Source organism: Myxine glutinosa, chromosome 9 (assembly GCF_964187855.1).
Source record: "Myxine glutinosa chromosome 9, kmMyxGlut1.1, whole genome shotgun sequence".
Lineage (NCBI taxonomy): Eukaryota > Metazoa > Chordata > Myxini > Myxiniformes > Myxinidae > Myxine > Myxine glutinosa.
This window is the reverse complement of record NC_136269.1, coordinates 30,452,947-30,470,513: the sequence shown is the minus strand read 5'-3', so window position 1 is coordinate 30,470,513 and position 17,567 is coordinate 30,452,947. Positions and strand designations below refer to the sequence as shown.

The 17,567-nt window shown below is 44.4% G+C and overlaps 1 protein-coding gene across 3 annotated transcripts; it reads right to left on the bottom strand.

Annotated features, from left to right (window-relative positions):
* Nucleotides 1-8,109: 8,109 nt before the first annotated feature.
* GEMIN6 (gem nuclear organelle associated protein 6) lies at nt 8,110-17,351 on the bottom strand. 3 transcript variants are annotated; one of them, XM_068129351.2, is made up of 4 exons: nt 17,160-17,335; nt 11,404-11,503; nt 11,002-11,149; nt 8,110-8,673 (listed from the first exon to the last, which is right to left on the bottom strand). In XM_068129351.2, the coding sequence occupies exons 3-4, from the start codon at nt 11,139-11,141 to the stop codon at nt 8,256-8,258; spliced, it is 558 nt and encodes a 185-aa protein (XP_067985452.1). In that variant the 5' UTR covers nt 11,142-11,149; nt 11,404-11,503; nt 17,160-17,335; the 3' UTR covers nt 8,110-8,255. The 3 variants fall into 3 exon arrangements, with proteins under 3 accessions (XP_067985452.1, XP_067985450.1, XP_067985451.1); XM_068129349.2 differs by lacking the exon at nt 11,404-11,503 and having other exon boundaries at nt 17,310-17,351; XM_068129350.2 differs by lacking the exon at nt 11,404-11,503 and having other exon boundaries at nt 17,160-17,324.
* Nucleotides 17,352-17,567: the final 216 nt, after the last annotated feature.

The following is a 17,567-nucleotide window of genomic DNA, read 5'->3' as shown; positions in this document are numbered from 1 at the left end:
CTCCTCATACTATTTCCATCTCTGCATCTGCACCTGCACACCCCGATGCCTCAAAACTCCTCCGCAATACAAGTAATCAGGCTCATGTCCCTCAGGACCCGCACTGTACATTGCACCAAGTGTACAATACCACATATTCATTGCACTGGGCCAAAAATGTGATTTGCAACTTTCTGCAATTTGTTTATGCAAAATGAACAAGTACGACACTCGGTAGAGCGCATTCCTCCACCAGGCTGCATAGATTTATGGGGTTTTTTTGTATACATAGTCGAGGCTCGTGAAAGACTCGTACAAGAGTGGCCACAAAGTCCCTATGCATAATAGTGTGTCCTCTGTTACTTATTTGTTTTCCAGGTACGGCTTCAGCATGACGGACACCAGTGAGTACACGATAGAAGAGAGACTGATTACTTGTGCTTGGGTTCACGACCGCGCACGAGAAGGAGCAAGTTTTGAAGACATAAAGACAAGATTTTCGCAGAGGTTCGATAAGCCAGCTCCTACACGCGACACGATGCGGGCATGGGAGAAGAAGGCTTCTTCAGCAGGGAGTGTCCTTGATTTGACTTGATTTAGAGCAAAGCTCTTCTGCAGTGATTTCCCACCATTAAATAGACTGGTCTCCATCAATCATCTGGACTGGTCTCCCATCTCTACCACCTCTGACATCAACTCATCCTGGGAATTCTTCCAAAGTAAATTGCTCTCTCTCATGCACAGATTTATCCCATCTCGTCTTCAGTTGTCATACCCTTCCTCCCGTCCATGGTACACGGAATCTTGTGGTGAGGCTGTTGCCCAGAAACAACTTGCCTTCGTCTCCTGGAAAGCAAATCCAACGGAAGGAAATCTCATTTCCTTTCACAAAGCCCGAAACAAGTGTGTGTCCACCCTCAGGAGAGCCAGGAAACAATATCTCTCCGTTCTCAAGACCGAACTCTCTTATCTGTCTCCCTCTTCCAAATCCTGGTGGCGTCTGGTCAAATCCGTTTCTGGTGTTTGTTCCCCCTCCATCCCCTCCCTTACCTCAAACGGCTACACAGCTGACTCCGCACGTGAAAAAGCTGAATGCCTCAACTCTGTGTTTGCCTCTAAATCTTGTGTCCCAAACCCATCCCTCTCTGTACCCACCATACCCAGTCGTACCCTGCTGCTCCTGGACTCCGTGTCCTTTCCTCCTGACAAGGTGGAAAAGTTTCTGTCAACCCTCGACTCTGATTCTGCAACTGGACCCGACGGCATCAGCCCACGGGTCCTAAAATCCTGCTCTGCTGCTCTATCTCACCCTCTCTCTGTTCTCTTCACCCTCTTTTTTGCTCAAGGTCAACTGCCATCTGCTTGGAAATCAGCCAACATCACCGCTTTGCACAAAAAAGGTGCAAAAACAGATCCTAGCAACTACAGACCAATCAGCCTTCTCCCAATTATCAGCAAAGTCATGGAATCCATCATTGCTTCGGATATGAAATCTTTCCTCTTCTCCAATGGCTTGATCTCTGATCATCAATTTGGTTTCAGACCAGGTCACTCTACTCTGGACATGCTGCTTCTGCTGTCTCAACAATGGATGGAGGTCCTCAATGCCAAACAGGAAATTAGAGCTGTCTCCCTCGACATATCACGTGCCTTCGACACGGTCTGGCACCCCGCTCTGCTCACCAAACTCTCCTCCTTTGGTATCCATGGAAATCTCCACGCATGGCTGGCGGACTTCCTCTCTAGTCGTCGTCAACGTGTGGCCCTGAATGGGTTTCTCTCATCTCCTCTTCCTGTTCAGGCTGGAGTTCCCCAAGGCAGTGTTCTGGGCCCCGTGCTTTTTCTGGTCTTCATCAATGATCTCTCTGACTCTCTCGAAAATCCTCTCTATCTCTTTGCTGATGACTCCACTCTCTGCCGCTCCATTCCTCTTCCCTCAGATCGGCAGTCTGCTGCCTCCTCACTCTCTGAAGACCTGGACAAAATCACAGACTGGTCAAACAAGTGGAACATGTCTTTCAATCCTGACAAATCTCACACTCTTACTATGTCTCTCCGAAAAGATCGACTGGACAACCCTCCCATCTACTTTCTCAACAATCCTCTCCAAGAAGTTCTGTCGCTCAAGATTTTGGGTCTCACTATCTGCCATGTTCTTTCTTGGGAAAACCACATTTCCAAGCTGGCCTCCAAAGCCAGTCGCCGACTGGGCATCCTCCGTCGTGCGAAGTCCTTCCTCGGCACACCTGAGCTCCTCACCACATACAAGGCTTTCATCCGCAGCTCAATGGAATACTGTTCTCCCCTATGGGCCGGTGCTCCTGCCTCACACCTAGCTCGGCTTCACGCTGTTGAAACCAAAGCTTTCAGAATTATTGGAATCTCCCGCGATGAAGCTATCTCTGAGGGCCTTTCACTCACTCACCGCAGGCAGGTAGGTGGTCTTTCTGTCTTCTACCGACTCCTCTCCGGCCTTGCACCCCCAGCTCTCTCTGTGCTCTGTCCCCCAAATATTCCTACAGGTCGCACAAGATCTGCCAGCAACCCTCTGATGGTTAAACTGCCGAAATCTCGGCTCTCTGCTCACCTTCACTCTTTCATACCTCTTTTCTCCCGCCTCTGGAACAAACTCCCTCACTCCCTTCAATCCCACTCCTCCCTCCAGGTCTTTAAAACAGCTGTTCACCACCATCTCTTATCTTCCCCCATCCAAAACCTTGATCTCTTCTACCCCCGCTAATTCACCCCAGATCCACCTTGTTTGAAATTCCAACTTCTTTCCTGGAAGTCCTGGCAGTGTCCATATGTTTTATATCTCTCCCACCGCCCCCTTCCCATGCCCCCCCTCCCCCAAAGCCCTCGCCCTCTCTCAGATCTCTCGATGTCTCCATGTCTCTCGGTCCCTGCTCTCAAATGTTGTGTTTGTGTCCTTCCCCCTCTCTCCCCATCTTGTCTACCGCTCCCGATGTTATATGTTTTATGTGTCGGTTTGTCTTTCTGTGTGATTAATGTTCGCTCTTTCACGAGCCTCGATCTTGTATTAAAAAAAAAAAAAAAAAAAAACACGACGAAGCGTATTTTTTTCAGACGAGTGTGCCATTTACCTCAGCAATCGATCCAGTAATGTTTATTTTTGGTGAAAAGAAAATCCTCATTTTTATGAGGAAATTGAACAGCATCCTCCTCATGTCATGATGTGGGCAGAAATTTCAGAAGATCACTTCATAGGGCCATATTTTTTCGATACAGGTGTCAATCACTCTGCTTATTTGAACATGCTTCAGACGTGGTTTGTTCCACAACTGCATGAGAGGTCTCGAGACAACAGCTATCCTACAACAAGATGGTGCACCAGCACATTACGCTCTCGCAGTTAGAGAATGTCTCGACGACAAATTCAGTGGATGGATTCGACGTGGATCTGAGATAGTGTGGCCTCCTCGAAGTCCGGACTTAACATGTGACGACTCGCTTTACAGCATTGTGAAAGAGGAAATTTCTCATCTCCACCTAACAACAGTAGAAGACCTCAAAACAGCTGTCAGGCTGCTTTTATGACCTCCAACCCTCAACATGGAAGAAGATGCCCAGAAGAACATGGAGAAAAATTCATATTTGTGCAGAGAATGTAGGGGAGCATACAGATAAATTCTAACTAGATTCGAACTGTGTGCAGAGGGACGTTGTGGCCACTCTGTACACAAAATACATCAGGACGCAACAGGATAAAAGGAACAGCAGAGAGAGAGGGAAACACCAACAGCAGAGCCGAAGGCCAGGACAGATGGAGATGGATAACCAATGGGTGTGGGGAAGAATGGAGGGGTGTGGGGGGGGGGGCGGAGGAAAGGATGCCTGGGGTGCACAATATAGATACAGAAGGGAAAACTGGAAATTTGGAAGAAGGAGAGACTGGCGTGGGGAGCGGGGGTTAACAAGGGTAGAAAAGATAATGGTTTTGGATTGGGGATGATCTGAGATGGTAAACTGAGATTAAAATCTTGTGTCCCAAACCCATCTCTCTCTGTTCCCACCTTACCCAGTCGAACCCAACTGCTCCTGGACTCTGTGTCCTTCTCTCCTGACAAGGTGGAGAAGTTTTTGTCAAACCTCGACTCTGATTCTGCAACTGGACCAGACGGCATCAGCCCACGGGTCCTAAAATCCTGCTCTGCCGCTCTATCTCACCCTCTCTCTGTTCTTTTCACCCTCTCTTTTGCTCAAGGTCATCTGCCAGCATCTTGGAAACATTGGAAACATCAGCAAACATTACCGCTTTACACAAAAAAGGTGCAAAAACAGATCCTTGCAACTACAGACCAATCAGCCTGCTCCCATTTATCAGCAAAGTCATGGAATCCATCATTGCTTCGGATATCAAATCCTTCCTCTTCTCCAATGGCTTGATCTCCGATCATCAATTTGGATTCAGACCAGGTCATTCTACTCTGGACATGTTGCTTCTGCTGTCTCAGCAATGGATGGAGGTCCTCAATGTCAAACAGGAAATTAGAGCTGTCTCCCTTGACATATCACATGCCTTCGATACGGTCTGGCACCCAGCTCTGCTCACCAAACTCTCCTCCTATGGTATCCATGGAAATCTCCACGCTTGGCTTGTGGACTTCCTCTCTGATCGTAGTCAACGTGTGGCCCTGAATGGATTTCTCTCATCGCCCCTTCCTGTTCTGGCTAGAGTTCCCCAAGGTAGTGTTCTGGGCCCTGTGCTTTTTCTGGTCTTCATCAACGATCTCTCTGACTCTCTGGAAAATCCTCTCTATCTCTTTGCTGATGACTCCACTCTCTGCCGCTCCATTCCTCATCCCTCAGATCGGCAGCCTGCAGCCTCCTCACTCTCGGCAGACCTGGACAAAATCACAGACTGGTCAAACAAGTGGAACATGTCTTTCAATCCTGACAAATCTCACACTCTTACTATGTCTCTCCGAAAAGACCGACTGGAAAACCGTCCCATCTACTTTCTCAACAATCCTCTCCAAGAAGTTCTGTCGCTCAAGCTTTTGGGTCTCACTATCTGCCATGATCTTTCTTGGGAAAACCACATTTCCAAGCTGGCCTCCAAAGCCAGTCGCCGACTGGGCATCCTCCGTCGTGCGAAGTCCTTCCTTGGCACACCTGAGCTCCTCACCACATACAAGGCTTTCATCCGCAGCTCAATAGAATACTGTTCCCCCCTCTGGGCCGGTGCTCCTGCCTCACACTTATCTCGGCTTCACGCTGTTGAAGCCAAAGCTTTCAGAATCATTGGAATCTCCTGTGATGAAGCTAACTCCGATGACCTTTCACTCACTCACCACAGACAGTTTGGTGGCCTTTCTGTCTTCTACCGACTCCTCTCCGGCCTTGCTCCCCCAGTTCTCTCTGTGCTCTGTCCCCCAAATATTCCTGCAGGTCGCACAAGATCTGCCAGCAACCCTCTTATGGTTAAACTGCCAAAATCTAGGCTCTCTGCTCACCTTCACTCTTTCATTCCCTTTTTCTCCACCTCTGGAACAAACTCCCCCACTCCCTTCAATCCCACTCCTCCCTCCAGGTCTTTAAAACAGCTGTTCACCACCATCTGTTATCCCCCATCCAAAACCTTGATCTTTTCTACCCCCACTAATTCACCCCAGATACACTTTTTCGAAATTCCAACTTCTTTCCTGAAAGTCCTTGCAGTGTCCATATGTTTTATACCTCTCCCACCTCCCCCCAAGCCCTCTCCCTCTCACAGTTCTCTCGATGTCCCTGCTCTCAAATGTTGCGTTTGTGTCCTTCCCCCTCTCTCCCATCTTGTCTACTGCTCCCCTTATTTTGTGTTTTATGTGTCGGTTTGTGTCGGTTTGACTTTTTGTGTGATTAATGTTAGCTCTTTCACGAGCCTCGATGTTGTATAAAAAAAATTAAAAAAAATAAATAAACAGCTGTCTTGAAGACATGCAGGGAAGAAGGAGATTGAAGAGGATGTGGAATTGGTTCCACAGGTGGGGAAAAGAGAGCAGCAAATGAGTGGAGGTGAGCAGTGATCCTGGATTTAGATAATTTCAGAAGGGGGTTGATGGTGGACCGTGTGAGCCCTGCAGAACCTGGGGGAGGGTGGCGTTAGGGGGGAAAAAAAATCTGAAACAGCAGAGGGTGCAAGGCTAGAAAGGAGGTGGTAGAAGACAGAGACCACTGAACTGTCTGCGATGGCAAGGTGTTAGACTGAACTTCATCGCGTTCAGATTCAAATAATCTTGAAACCCTTGGTTTTCATTGTGTTAAGCTGAGCAATGTTTGAGTCAGGGGAGCCAGCCCAGAGGGGGGAGCAGTATTCCATCAAGCTGCAGATCAAGGCCTTGTAGGCGGATAGGAGTTCAGGTGTGCCCAAAGAAGGACTTTATACAATGGAGGATGCCCTGTCGGCAGCTGTTTTGGATGGAACCTTTTAAATGTGGTTTGTCCAAGAGAGATCATGGCTGATAATAAGACCTTGGAGTTTGAATGACTGAACTTCCTCAACAGGATTGTTTAGAAAGTAGATGAGAGGGTTTGCAGGACTGACCTTTCGGAGGGAGAAGGAGGGAGAGAGAGGGAGAGAGAGGGAGAGAGAGAGAGAGAGAGAGAGAGAGAAAGAGAGAGCGATAGAGAGTGGGAGAGAAGGAGAGAAGAAGAGAGAGTGGGGGGGGGGGGGGGGGTGAGAGAGGGAGAGTGTGAGATTTGTCAGGATCAAAATACATATTCCAAGTGTTTACATTTTGTATACCATTAATAGGCTGGATCTGCCTCAACATCTAATCCACTTGTTATTGTCATGTACCCAACACATCCACCAAGTTTTGTCTTAATCCGTTCACAAGTTTTTGAGATACCATGCTATATCATGCTGTATATCTCTCATTGGTGAAGAATCACTTTTTTTTTAAATCAAAAATTCTCATATCCAGATCTTCACCAAAATCGAACCAATTAGTCCTTGTCACACATCCGACGTGTCCACTAAGAATCATCTGAATCCGTGCTTAAATTTTTGAAATATCGTGTTATATATAGTTTTCGGACCCATCTCTCAATGTTTAAGAATCACTTTTAAATTTTATAACCGTTTAACTTTTGGAGATATCCTATAGTCCCTTAGGGATATTTTGGTTCAAATTCTTCCAAAAGCATCAAATTTGGTGCAGATGTTGCCCATGCCATACTCTTTCGATTTTTGACGGGCGCCAAGGGCGGTATGATCCGGGGACCATACCGGTCCATCCCGCCATGTCACCTGACCTATGACGTCATAATTAGGATATGCATCCAATCACATGGTGTACTATAAGTGGTCAAAGTTCAAAATGAATCGATCGAAAAATGAAGGCAGGGATCCATTTTTAAGGTTTTCATAAAATCCAATATGGCCGCCAGGTCACATGACCTATGACGTCATATTTATGACATGTATACAATCATGTATACATGAACCCGGATCATGATCGCACAAAAGTTAAACATAAGGATATGGCATACAGTTCATAAAACATCAAAATCCGTACCTTTGTAATTAGACTGATGAACTGCATATGCCTGAAAATTAGGAAATAGACATGTAAATATTTCCTCTAATTGTCAAAAATAAGGTCAGAGTTCGATTACCCAACCCAGAAACATAAAATGGTGAACCTCGCGTAAATCTTGACAAAAAACTCAAAAACCGACATGTTTGACTCAAAAATGACCTTTAAGATGACCTTGAGGGTTGACCTTGACCTCGAATCATCAAAATAACATCCTAATTGGATTCCTCGACCTCGAAAACCCCTGAAAAGTGGTATCATACATGATTCCAACCCTTTTGGTTATTTAACTGATTTTCCTCTAATTCGGGGGGCGGCCTTTTAGTATTTCGCCAATATGGGGCCCCCCGGGGGGGGGGCATTTTGGCGCCCGTCAAAAATCGAAAGAGTATGGCATGGGCAACATCTGGGCCAAATTTGGTGCTTTTGGAAGAATTTGAACCAAACGGCCCAAAAATATCCCTAAGGGCCCTGACTACTACTCGCAGACAGAAAAACGGACAGACAGACAGACAGACAGGGGTGAAAACATAACCTCCATCCACCTTTAGTGGCGGAAGTAAAAAATAAAATCCAACAAAACGAGCACAGTGATTGCTTTTAATCAAAAGCATCTACGGTAAATTTCCAACATGTACAAAAAAAAAATGCACCTCACATGAACGAACCAGGAAGAACTGCGCTGAAAGTAAAGAGTATTTTAACAAAAATTAAGCTTCATGATATTGATATTCATAACTGTTTTTTTTCAGTTCCCTCATACGTATCGATACTTTCCCACCAACCTCGAATGAACTCCTGCACTCTCTGCAAAACGATTTCATTGGTGCTACTACAATCACACGGCCGGTACGGCGGATGCAGTACAAGTGCACCCGCCACAAACAGTGACTCTTCCTCTTCCTCTACTGGTATGTGATGCCGCTCCAGCCAGGTCTTGAGGCTTCGACGATGCTTCTTGAGCACCGCCGGGTCCTGTGGCTTTGGTTCCGTGGGAAGGAAGAGGTTCCGGAGCCGAATCTCCAACTCCGTGGTCTCGGCGTTATCGAGGGGAGCGTCCAACGTCTTGACATTTTTCACGGCGTGTCCCATTACGACCTGAACCTCGGGCAATGCGACGTCGTCACCTTCGAAGCGTACCAGCACGAGACTGGGGGAGCCGAGACACAAACCTCTGGTCAACGACAAACATTCAATGGCTTGCTACGAATGCGCCGTTTGCAATGCACGTTAGTGAGTGTTCATACGAGAGTGTTTGACTACGCACCTTGTGATGACTCTTTGGCACACAATGAGTGGTTAACATGTATCTGCTTGGCACATCCAGCGGTTTGTTGTTTAATTGGGTAACATGTCTGCACTAACCTCTTTGGCATTAATCTGATGTCGATGTGATCATAGGTTTGAATCCCTTGCACCATGTGCATGAATCAATCATGTACCGTCCATCTCGTTACTACATCTTATTACTTGCAAAATCGAAGATTTTTCAAGTATATTGGTCGGTTGCGTTTGTGGTTCTGTCTGTCTGTCTGTCTGTCTGTCTGTTTGTCTGTTTGTCACCGGCCTACCGATCGTCACGAAACTTCACCAAGCTGTATAGGTCATCCCAATTGAGAAGCCTATTGTTTTTGGGGTCAAAACGTCAAAAGGTCAACATAGGCCAAAGGTCACCAACTTTGCCAAATTTCTAAAATCACTAATTTTCATTTGATTGACTTGAAATTCTAAGAGGATTTACATATATGGTCACTGAATTCAACCACCAACTATTTTTGAGGTCAACATAGGCCAAAACATCAACATAGGCCAAAACATCAACATAGGCCAAGTCTTTAAAATCCTCAATTTTCATCCGATTCACATGAAAATTTAACAGCATTTGCACATTGAGTCACTAAATAGGGAAACTATTTTTGAGGTCAACATAGGTCAAGTCTTTAAAATCCTCAATTTTCATCCGATTCACATGAAAATTTAAAAGCATTTGCACATTGAGTCACTAAATAGGGAAACTACTATTTTTGAGGTCAACGTAGGTCAAGTCTTTAAAATCCTCAATTTTCATCCGATTCACATGAAAATTTAAAAGCATTTGCACATTGAGTCACTAAATAGGGAAACTACTATTTTTGAGGTCAACATAGGTCAAGTCTTTAAAATCCTCAATTTTCATCCGATTCACATGAAAATTTAAAAGCATTTGCACATTGAGTCACTAAATAGGGAAACTACTATTTTTGAGGTCAACGTAGGTCAAGTCTTTAAAATCCTCAATTTTCATCCGATTCACATGAAAATTTAACAGCATTTGCACATTGAGTCACTAAATAGGAAAACTAACTATTTTTGAGGTCAACATAGGTCGTCTTTAAAATCCTCAATTTTCATCCGATTCACATGAAAATTTAACAGCATTTGCACATTGAGTAACTAAATAGGGAAACTAACTATTTGAGGGCAAAAGGTCAAAGGTCAACTCAAGGTCAACCTTACAAAATCATCATTTTTCATCTGAAAAATCGTCACTTTTCTTCCTGTTGACCCGAGCTTTGATCAAGATTGTCAATTTTAATCTTTATGAAATGGACAATTTGCTGTATCAATGGAATTTTTTTTGATTGGGAGTGGGGGGCGGATTTTGCAAGTATCGTGCTCCGCATGAAGTCTTCTTGTTATTGTTATCGTGAACAAAACACTCCTCCCAGAATATAGCACAACAGCTTAATAATTATAAATGCTACTTATATAACTTTTAATGAAATAGTTCTGCTGGGATAGACCAATAGAGTAACTAGTACGCAAGGTTGAAAAAGAGAAGTGAAGTGTAAAAGCGCATCCTGTGACGTGTGTTCCAACTGCTCTTTGTGACGTGTACTTATTGTTTCTGCTCAGAACATGTGAAAGTGCAGTTGTTCGAAAAATAATAATTTAAAAATATTTTTAAAATGTACAGGATTATAATTAATTAATTGACATGTGGTTAAATTACACGGCCAGACCAGGAATCAAACCCAGGTCCTCTGGTGAACCGTACCAGAGCTCTTCCATCTGAGCTATCTGGGTTTTTGAGGTACAGAAAACGAGGAATAAAAAAGGAAGATTTTTTGGGGGGGAATTTTCGAGGTAACGAAAAAAAAAAGGAAGATCGAGGAAGACCCTCTCGTGAGCAGGCCGTTGGTGCTCCTATGGTTGGCAGCGAGTGCCCCGGAAGCAGTAACGGAAAGAGAGTGGCAATCATATGTGTGGGAAAATTGAATGCTTGGTCAGGGTCGCCCAGATAGCTCAGATGGCGGAGCCCTGGTGCGGTTCACCAGAGGACCTGGGTTCGATTCCTGGTCTGGCCGTGTAATTTTCCCACATATGTCAATTTGATTAATTTTTCAAAAGCATACCATGCACTGAAGGTGTTTAAATATGACTGGGTAACATGCCCACAAGAAATCCCTGCCGGAAAACGGTCGGTGCATATATCTACCTTGCAGAAACAGGGTCGACGGTGTAAAGCCAGCCTCGGTACACATGGCCCTCATCCGTCAGTACCTCAAGCTCCTTGTGCAGCAGGTTTTGCCAGCTGCTGGGAGATGAGGCCATCCATACAGAATCTTGGCTGCCCATAACACGTGCTGCATGACACACACACACACACACACACACAAACACACACACCAGATTAAGCAATTGGCTATTTGGATTGTTACAGTGATAAACTGATAACTTTTCGGTCTGGCAGGTTAGCTGAGACACATGCACACTCGCCTCTAAGCTGTCTATCCTCAGTTTGAATCCCAACTCAGCTATAAACTGTTTCACTGGCAGGGTGATTCATCAATGTGTGTGCCGTCCCTCGGATGGGCGTTAAACTGGGAGTCCCGTCTACCTGCATTAGTTGGTGGACGCTAAGATCCCACGGTGTCCTTCACGGAGAGTCTGCGAGTTATCACCGGCCACAAATTCTAAATTCCTGCTCTGACTGACTGCTGGGAAGGCAACGGCAAACCACCCATCATAACCCACGCCAAGAACCTGCTTCGGTATCACAGACACTCTGTCAAAGCTATGGTACGTTTAATTGAGTATTAACTTCACACGTGTATAAACGGTTAACGATGCACGACATGTCACTAAGGCAGGAATCAAATGAGAATTATTGGAACCCAACTTAAGCACCGAGGCAGCTGGGTCACAGAAATAACCGTGGCATATTGTCTCCACAAATGAATCCTGTCCAGTGTCCATGTTTGGCTGTGTAAAAATCATGAATTGATGACACTTAAATTCTCTCCAACGCACTTCACATCTAATATATAAAGTTCAACTTGTGTTTATTTGTTTGTTTATTTACGCTTCAAAAACTAAAAAACTACTGAACCAAATCCAACCAAATTTTGCATGTTGCCCAAGAGTAGCCCAAGTACGGGTTCTGTCAGGGTAGCATATCTGGAGGAGGGGGTTCAAGGTGGGGGGGGGGGGGAAGACCCCAATGCTCTCTCTGGAAATGTGTATCGTACAGCGCCACACAGTGGTATCCGGTATTACAAATAATCTTGTATAAAGAAAGCTTAAACAACTTGACAATATTACTATTATGAAGTTGTTTAAATTATAGTGATGTTGAAATTTGAGTGAGAATAATTAGAAATTTTCAAAATCTTTCGTTTCACTCATTTTTAGCAGAGGTTCAAACCAAAGCATTGAACACGGAGCTTCACAGCGATGAGGATGTGACTTTTACTCGCGGCATGCATGAGCAGCAAGTATGGTTGACGAACTTAACTTCCGAGCTAACTTCCTTCCAATGTTAGCTAACTTCCAAGCACATGGAAAATGACCTCAGGCAAATGATAGGGTGAATAGAGCAGAATGTTTGTGAAGTACAACATGTTGTCTTTCAATTAAATCCGTCAGCGAAGTGAAGGGTGCTTTTGCTGGTACGTTATAAAGTTGAAAGTCGATCTGCCATGACAAGTTGGTTCGGCACTTCTTCTTTTTTTCTTTTTTTTGTATACTAAGCCAAGGCTTGCGTAAGAGCTAACATATGTAACATATAATAGAGGGAGCGAGAGACAAGATGGGGAGAGAGAGGAAAGGAATGCAAAACTACAGTAGAGAACAAGGACATCAGGAGATCTGTGGAAGGGAGAGGGCTGCTGTGGGGTACACGGTATAAACAAATGGACACTACGAGGATTTTCAGGAAAGAAAACGGAATTTGAAAGGTGGATTTGAGGTGTTTTAACAGGGATAGAAAAGATCAAGGTTTGGATGGGGGAAGATATGAAATGGTAGTGAACAGCTGTTTTGAAGACCTGGGGGGAGGAGTGGGATTGAAGAGAGTGTGGGAGTTTGTTCAAGAGGCAGGAAAAAAGAGGAATGAAAGAGTGAAGATGAGCAGAGTCTTGATTTTGGCAGTTTCACCAGAAGAGGGTTGCTGTCAGATATTGTGCGTCCTACATAAATATTTGGGAGACGGAGCACAGTTAGAGTAGGGGGAACTTGGTCGGAGAGTAGCTAGTAGAAGACAGAAAAACCGCCAACCCGCCTGCGGTGAGGGAGAGGGAGAGGGAGAGCGGGAGAGAGAGAGAGAGAGAGAGAGAGGGAGGGAGGGGGAGAGAGGGGGAGAGAGGGGGAGAGACCCTCAGAACCAGCTTAATCACGGGAGATACCAATGATTCTAAAAGGCTTGATTTCTACAGTGAGAAGCAGAGCTAGGTGTGAGACAGGAGCACCAGCCCAGAGGGCAGTATTCAATTTAGCTGCGGATGAAAGCATTGTATGTGGTGAGGAGCTCAGTGGTGCCCAGAAAGGACTTCACACGATGGAGTCGCCAGCTTTGTGGCCAGATGGAGTCGCGAGTCGCCAGTGGCATTGGAGGCCAGCTTGGAAATGTGGTTTTCCCAGGAAAGATCATGGCATATAGTGAGACCCAAAAGCTTGAGTGACAGAACTTCTTCAAGTGGGTTGTTGAGAAAGTAGATGGGAGGGTTTTCCAGATGGTCTTTTCAGAAAGACAAGGTGAGATTGTGAGATTTGTCAGGATTGAAAGACATATTCCACTTGTTTGACCAGTTTGCGATTTTATCCAGGTCTGCAGAGAGTGAGGAGGCTGCTGCCTGCTGATCTGAGGGTTGAGATATGGAGCGACAGAGAGTGAAGTCATCAGCAAAAAGATAGAGGATTTTCCAGAGTCGGAGAGATCATTAATGAAGACCAGAAAAAGCACAGGGACCAGAACACTGCCTTGCGGAACTCCAGCCTGGACAGGGAGACGAGAGAATGCCATTTAGAGCCACGCGTTGACTGTGACCAGAGAGGAAGTCTGCAAGCCATGCATGAAGATTTCCATGGATACCATAAGAGGAGAGTTTGGTGAGCAGGGCGGGGTGCCAGACCGTATTGAAGGCATGAGATATGTCAAGGGAGACAGCTCTGATTTCCTGTTTGGCATTAAGGACCTCCATCCATTGTTGAGACAGCAGAAGCAGCATGTCCAGAGTAGAGTGGCCTGGTCTGAATCCAAATTAATGATCCGAGATCAAGCCATTGGAGAAGAGGAAGGATTTAATATCAGAAGCGATGATTTGTTCCATGACCTTTCCGATGATTGGGATCAGGCTGATTGGGCTGTAGTTGCAAGATATTTCTTTCAAAAGGACACCCAGGATATTATTGTGTGGTCAACTTCAAACATTTGAAAATTAAGAAAAGCAGTTTTTTTTTTGTTTTGTTTTTTTAAATATGTAAAGGTGTAACTTGAGAAAGCATAGCCAAGTCATACGATGAACATGTAATGTCCTGCAACATGCTGGATGACACCATGAGTTTATATACAGCACAGTGGAAAGGAAATGTGAAAATGTAGAGGCGCTAGAATTTTCATCATAAAGCGACACTGAACTTGGAATGGGGTGCTGCTGAGAAGAAACCATGGAAAATATTTGAAACATGCCAACATACATGCTCCGTTCATGGCCTGATCTGCTGCGCTTCCTCCACTGCGGTCAGACTGCATTTAGCATTACGAATTGGAATGGTTTTGCCCGAGTTACTTTGACATTCTTAAAAGTTTGACTTGCAATCTCACCTGCTCATCAACCACCAAAAATTGCACGAGATGACTGATTGTTTGCGTATGTGTGACACGAGCTTAAAACAGAGGAAGCATTTGGGCTGCGTTCTCATTATTACCAAATTAAAATTCACTTGAAAATTCTGTTCAAATGGTTTTTCAAATGGAAAAAGTCACCAAATGGCTTCTCTCGAACTAGGCATGACGTGTACACGTGCCATCAAGGCATTTGATACAGATTGACGAAGGGATTAATTTTATTAGCCAAAAAGGATAGCTCAAGATTAGTGTACTTCCTTGTATCGTTGCGGTTGGGTTTGATTCCTGACCAGACTATAAAGGGTCTGACTAGTGCATCGCAGGCAAGGTGTTGCTTATACCACATGAGAGTTCATTAGTTCATAGAAGTGCAACACCTTACCCCATGCAGACTTGAGAAAAAAGGACATTGGCGGCGGGGTCTGCGAGTGGAAAATCTGATTGGAAAAAAAACAAAACATTTTGTCCAACTACTGCTAAGCCGAGGGGTTTTTAAAGTGCAAAAAAGGCGATTTGCGTTCATTGTGTTCAAGTATATAATTCAATGAAAATAAAATGGAGACTTTAAAGGGTGTAGAAACAAAAATTTCAGACGTTTACTGCCGTTTATGCAGCAACGTGTTACATTAGTTCTTTGTACCTGTTTGTGTCCTTTATGATGTCCCTAAAAACAATAAGTTTCATGTTTGGAATGATTTTCAATGTTCCTTGACTGGCAGACATGCAGACAGAGTAGAAAAAAATCTCACTTCTCTCTGCGCACTACAGATTCCTTTTCCGATTCATGTTCTGATTTGTGTTCAAAATATATCATTCAATTCAAATAAGTTGTTCCTTGATCATAAACTCACATTTGTACACAGAGTGAACCAATTGCTTAACCCTGCTTTTCGCTTAACGTGGGGTAGTAAGTACACCATCCTTCAGAGACCATTAGGCCAGCGGACCCATCATCTGCTATCACTCACTTGTGCACCTTAAATATTGCATTGTGTGTGTGTGTGTATATATATATAAACAAATAAATAAATAAATAACAACAGAGTAGAGAATTGTGTGCTGGCAGCCTGGAAAATTCCAATGTTTTGCCCTGAGGACCGCTTCGGAAACACCTTAGTGATCTCTATGACTATGAGTGGCCCATCAAAGGTAAATTATCCGTTGTGAAAATTATTCCAACCGATTATGGGATGCTCATACACCTTCCTGCATTTTTAAATTACCAAAAATTGTTTGTGCATAATACTTAATCCAGCATATATAAAAAATAATTTCCAGTTAAAACAATTAATATTCTCCGTACACGATCTTTGTTTGGCCAAAACCAGTTGAATGGACCCATAAGTAGTACAAAATACTATAGCTGCATAAGTGTAGCATTCAATCAGTTGGTAAGAGCTTAAAAGGACCCTAGCCGTGGATTGGCCAGTTAGTGTTCCCGTCTGAACCCCTGACCCTGACCATCAACTTCAAGCCCCAAATGATTGGGTGGGGTCTGATGATTCCATAAATGGGAGAAAAGAGGAACATACAGTGGAGATGTGTGGAAAGTCTGGATTTTGGGAGTTTAACCAGGATGTGGATCCTGGAAGGACGTGTACATCCTGGAGGAGCTGGGGAGGATCGGAAGGCTGAGATACGAGGAGCTAGACTGGAGGCGGGGCAGTAAAAATAAATAAATAAAAATAAAGAGCACCAACCTGTCATGGGAGTACGGTAACACATATTGTGATTTGGTCTAATTACGGGATATGCAATGACGTCAAGAGCTTTAGATTCCACAAGTTCAGGAGCAATAAAGAGATGGGATGCTGGGGCCCCAGCCCATAGAGGAAAGCAGTACTCCATCGAGATATTTTTTTAATGCCTTGTATGTGGTGAGTAGTTATGATTGTAGGAAGTTCTCATCCATTTTTTGCATACAAAAATCGATGATCATGTCAGGAGAGGTCATGGTTGACACTGATAGTGCAGCTAGAGTTCAAGACATAGAACCTTTTGCAGTGGCTGCACATGGAAACAGATAGGTGGGTTCCCATTTGATAATCCTTCCAAAGCAACAGGGTGAGACTAAGACATTTGCCATGAATCGAAGAAGAGTTCATTTTATCCGAGCAGTATCAATCAATTCAAGACCAGCACAGAGTGATGCAGTTGCTGTCTGCCTATTGAGTCATGATCTGCAAAAAGGAAGAGTTTACAGAGCATCCGAGAGGTTATTTAGACCACATGATGAACATCAGGACCAAGAAACTGCTTTGGGACACTCGAGCATCCACTGGAAGAAGGATAAGTAGAAGAAGGAGAAGGAGAAGAAGAAGAAGAAGAAGAAGCAAGAGAGGAAGAAGAAGAAGTAGGAGAAGAAGAAGTAGAGGAAACAAACGGAAAAAAAGAGGGTGCCATAGAGACAACCGGAAATGTATTAACTAATGCAATAACCAGATAGCAACTGCTTGTGAAACACCAGGATGACAGTTTATAGCTGCCGTGAAACAGGACAGAGTGGCGGCGGCGAATTATCCAATTACCTTGTTACTTGTACTGAAGAACAAGCGTTAACAGGTTTATTCCAAAACACAAACTGGAAATGCATCCGCAAAATGCGCTTCCAGTTTTAAAGCAGATTTAAACCCGTCGAACGACGTTTAACTCGATTCTGAAAATCCAAATACACCCACATCCGGTCACGTGATACGTCCACGTTACTTGAGAGAGCAGTTTGAACCACATCCGGTCGCGTGACACGATCACGTTACTTGCGAGAGCGGTTTGAACCGGTTTTGAATTACTTGCGGTTGCCGACGTAATTCATGGCAAAAACGCCCGTTTGTCTTATATAAATTTTAGGTTGAGTAATAAAAAAATATTACACATCCTATAAGAATTAGGCAAACGTAATTACGTGTCTGCGGAATGACGTCACGTTGTATATATTT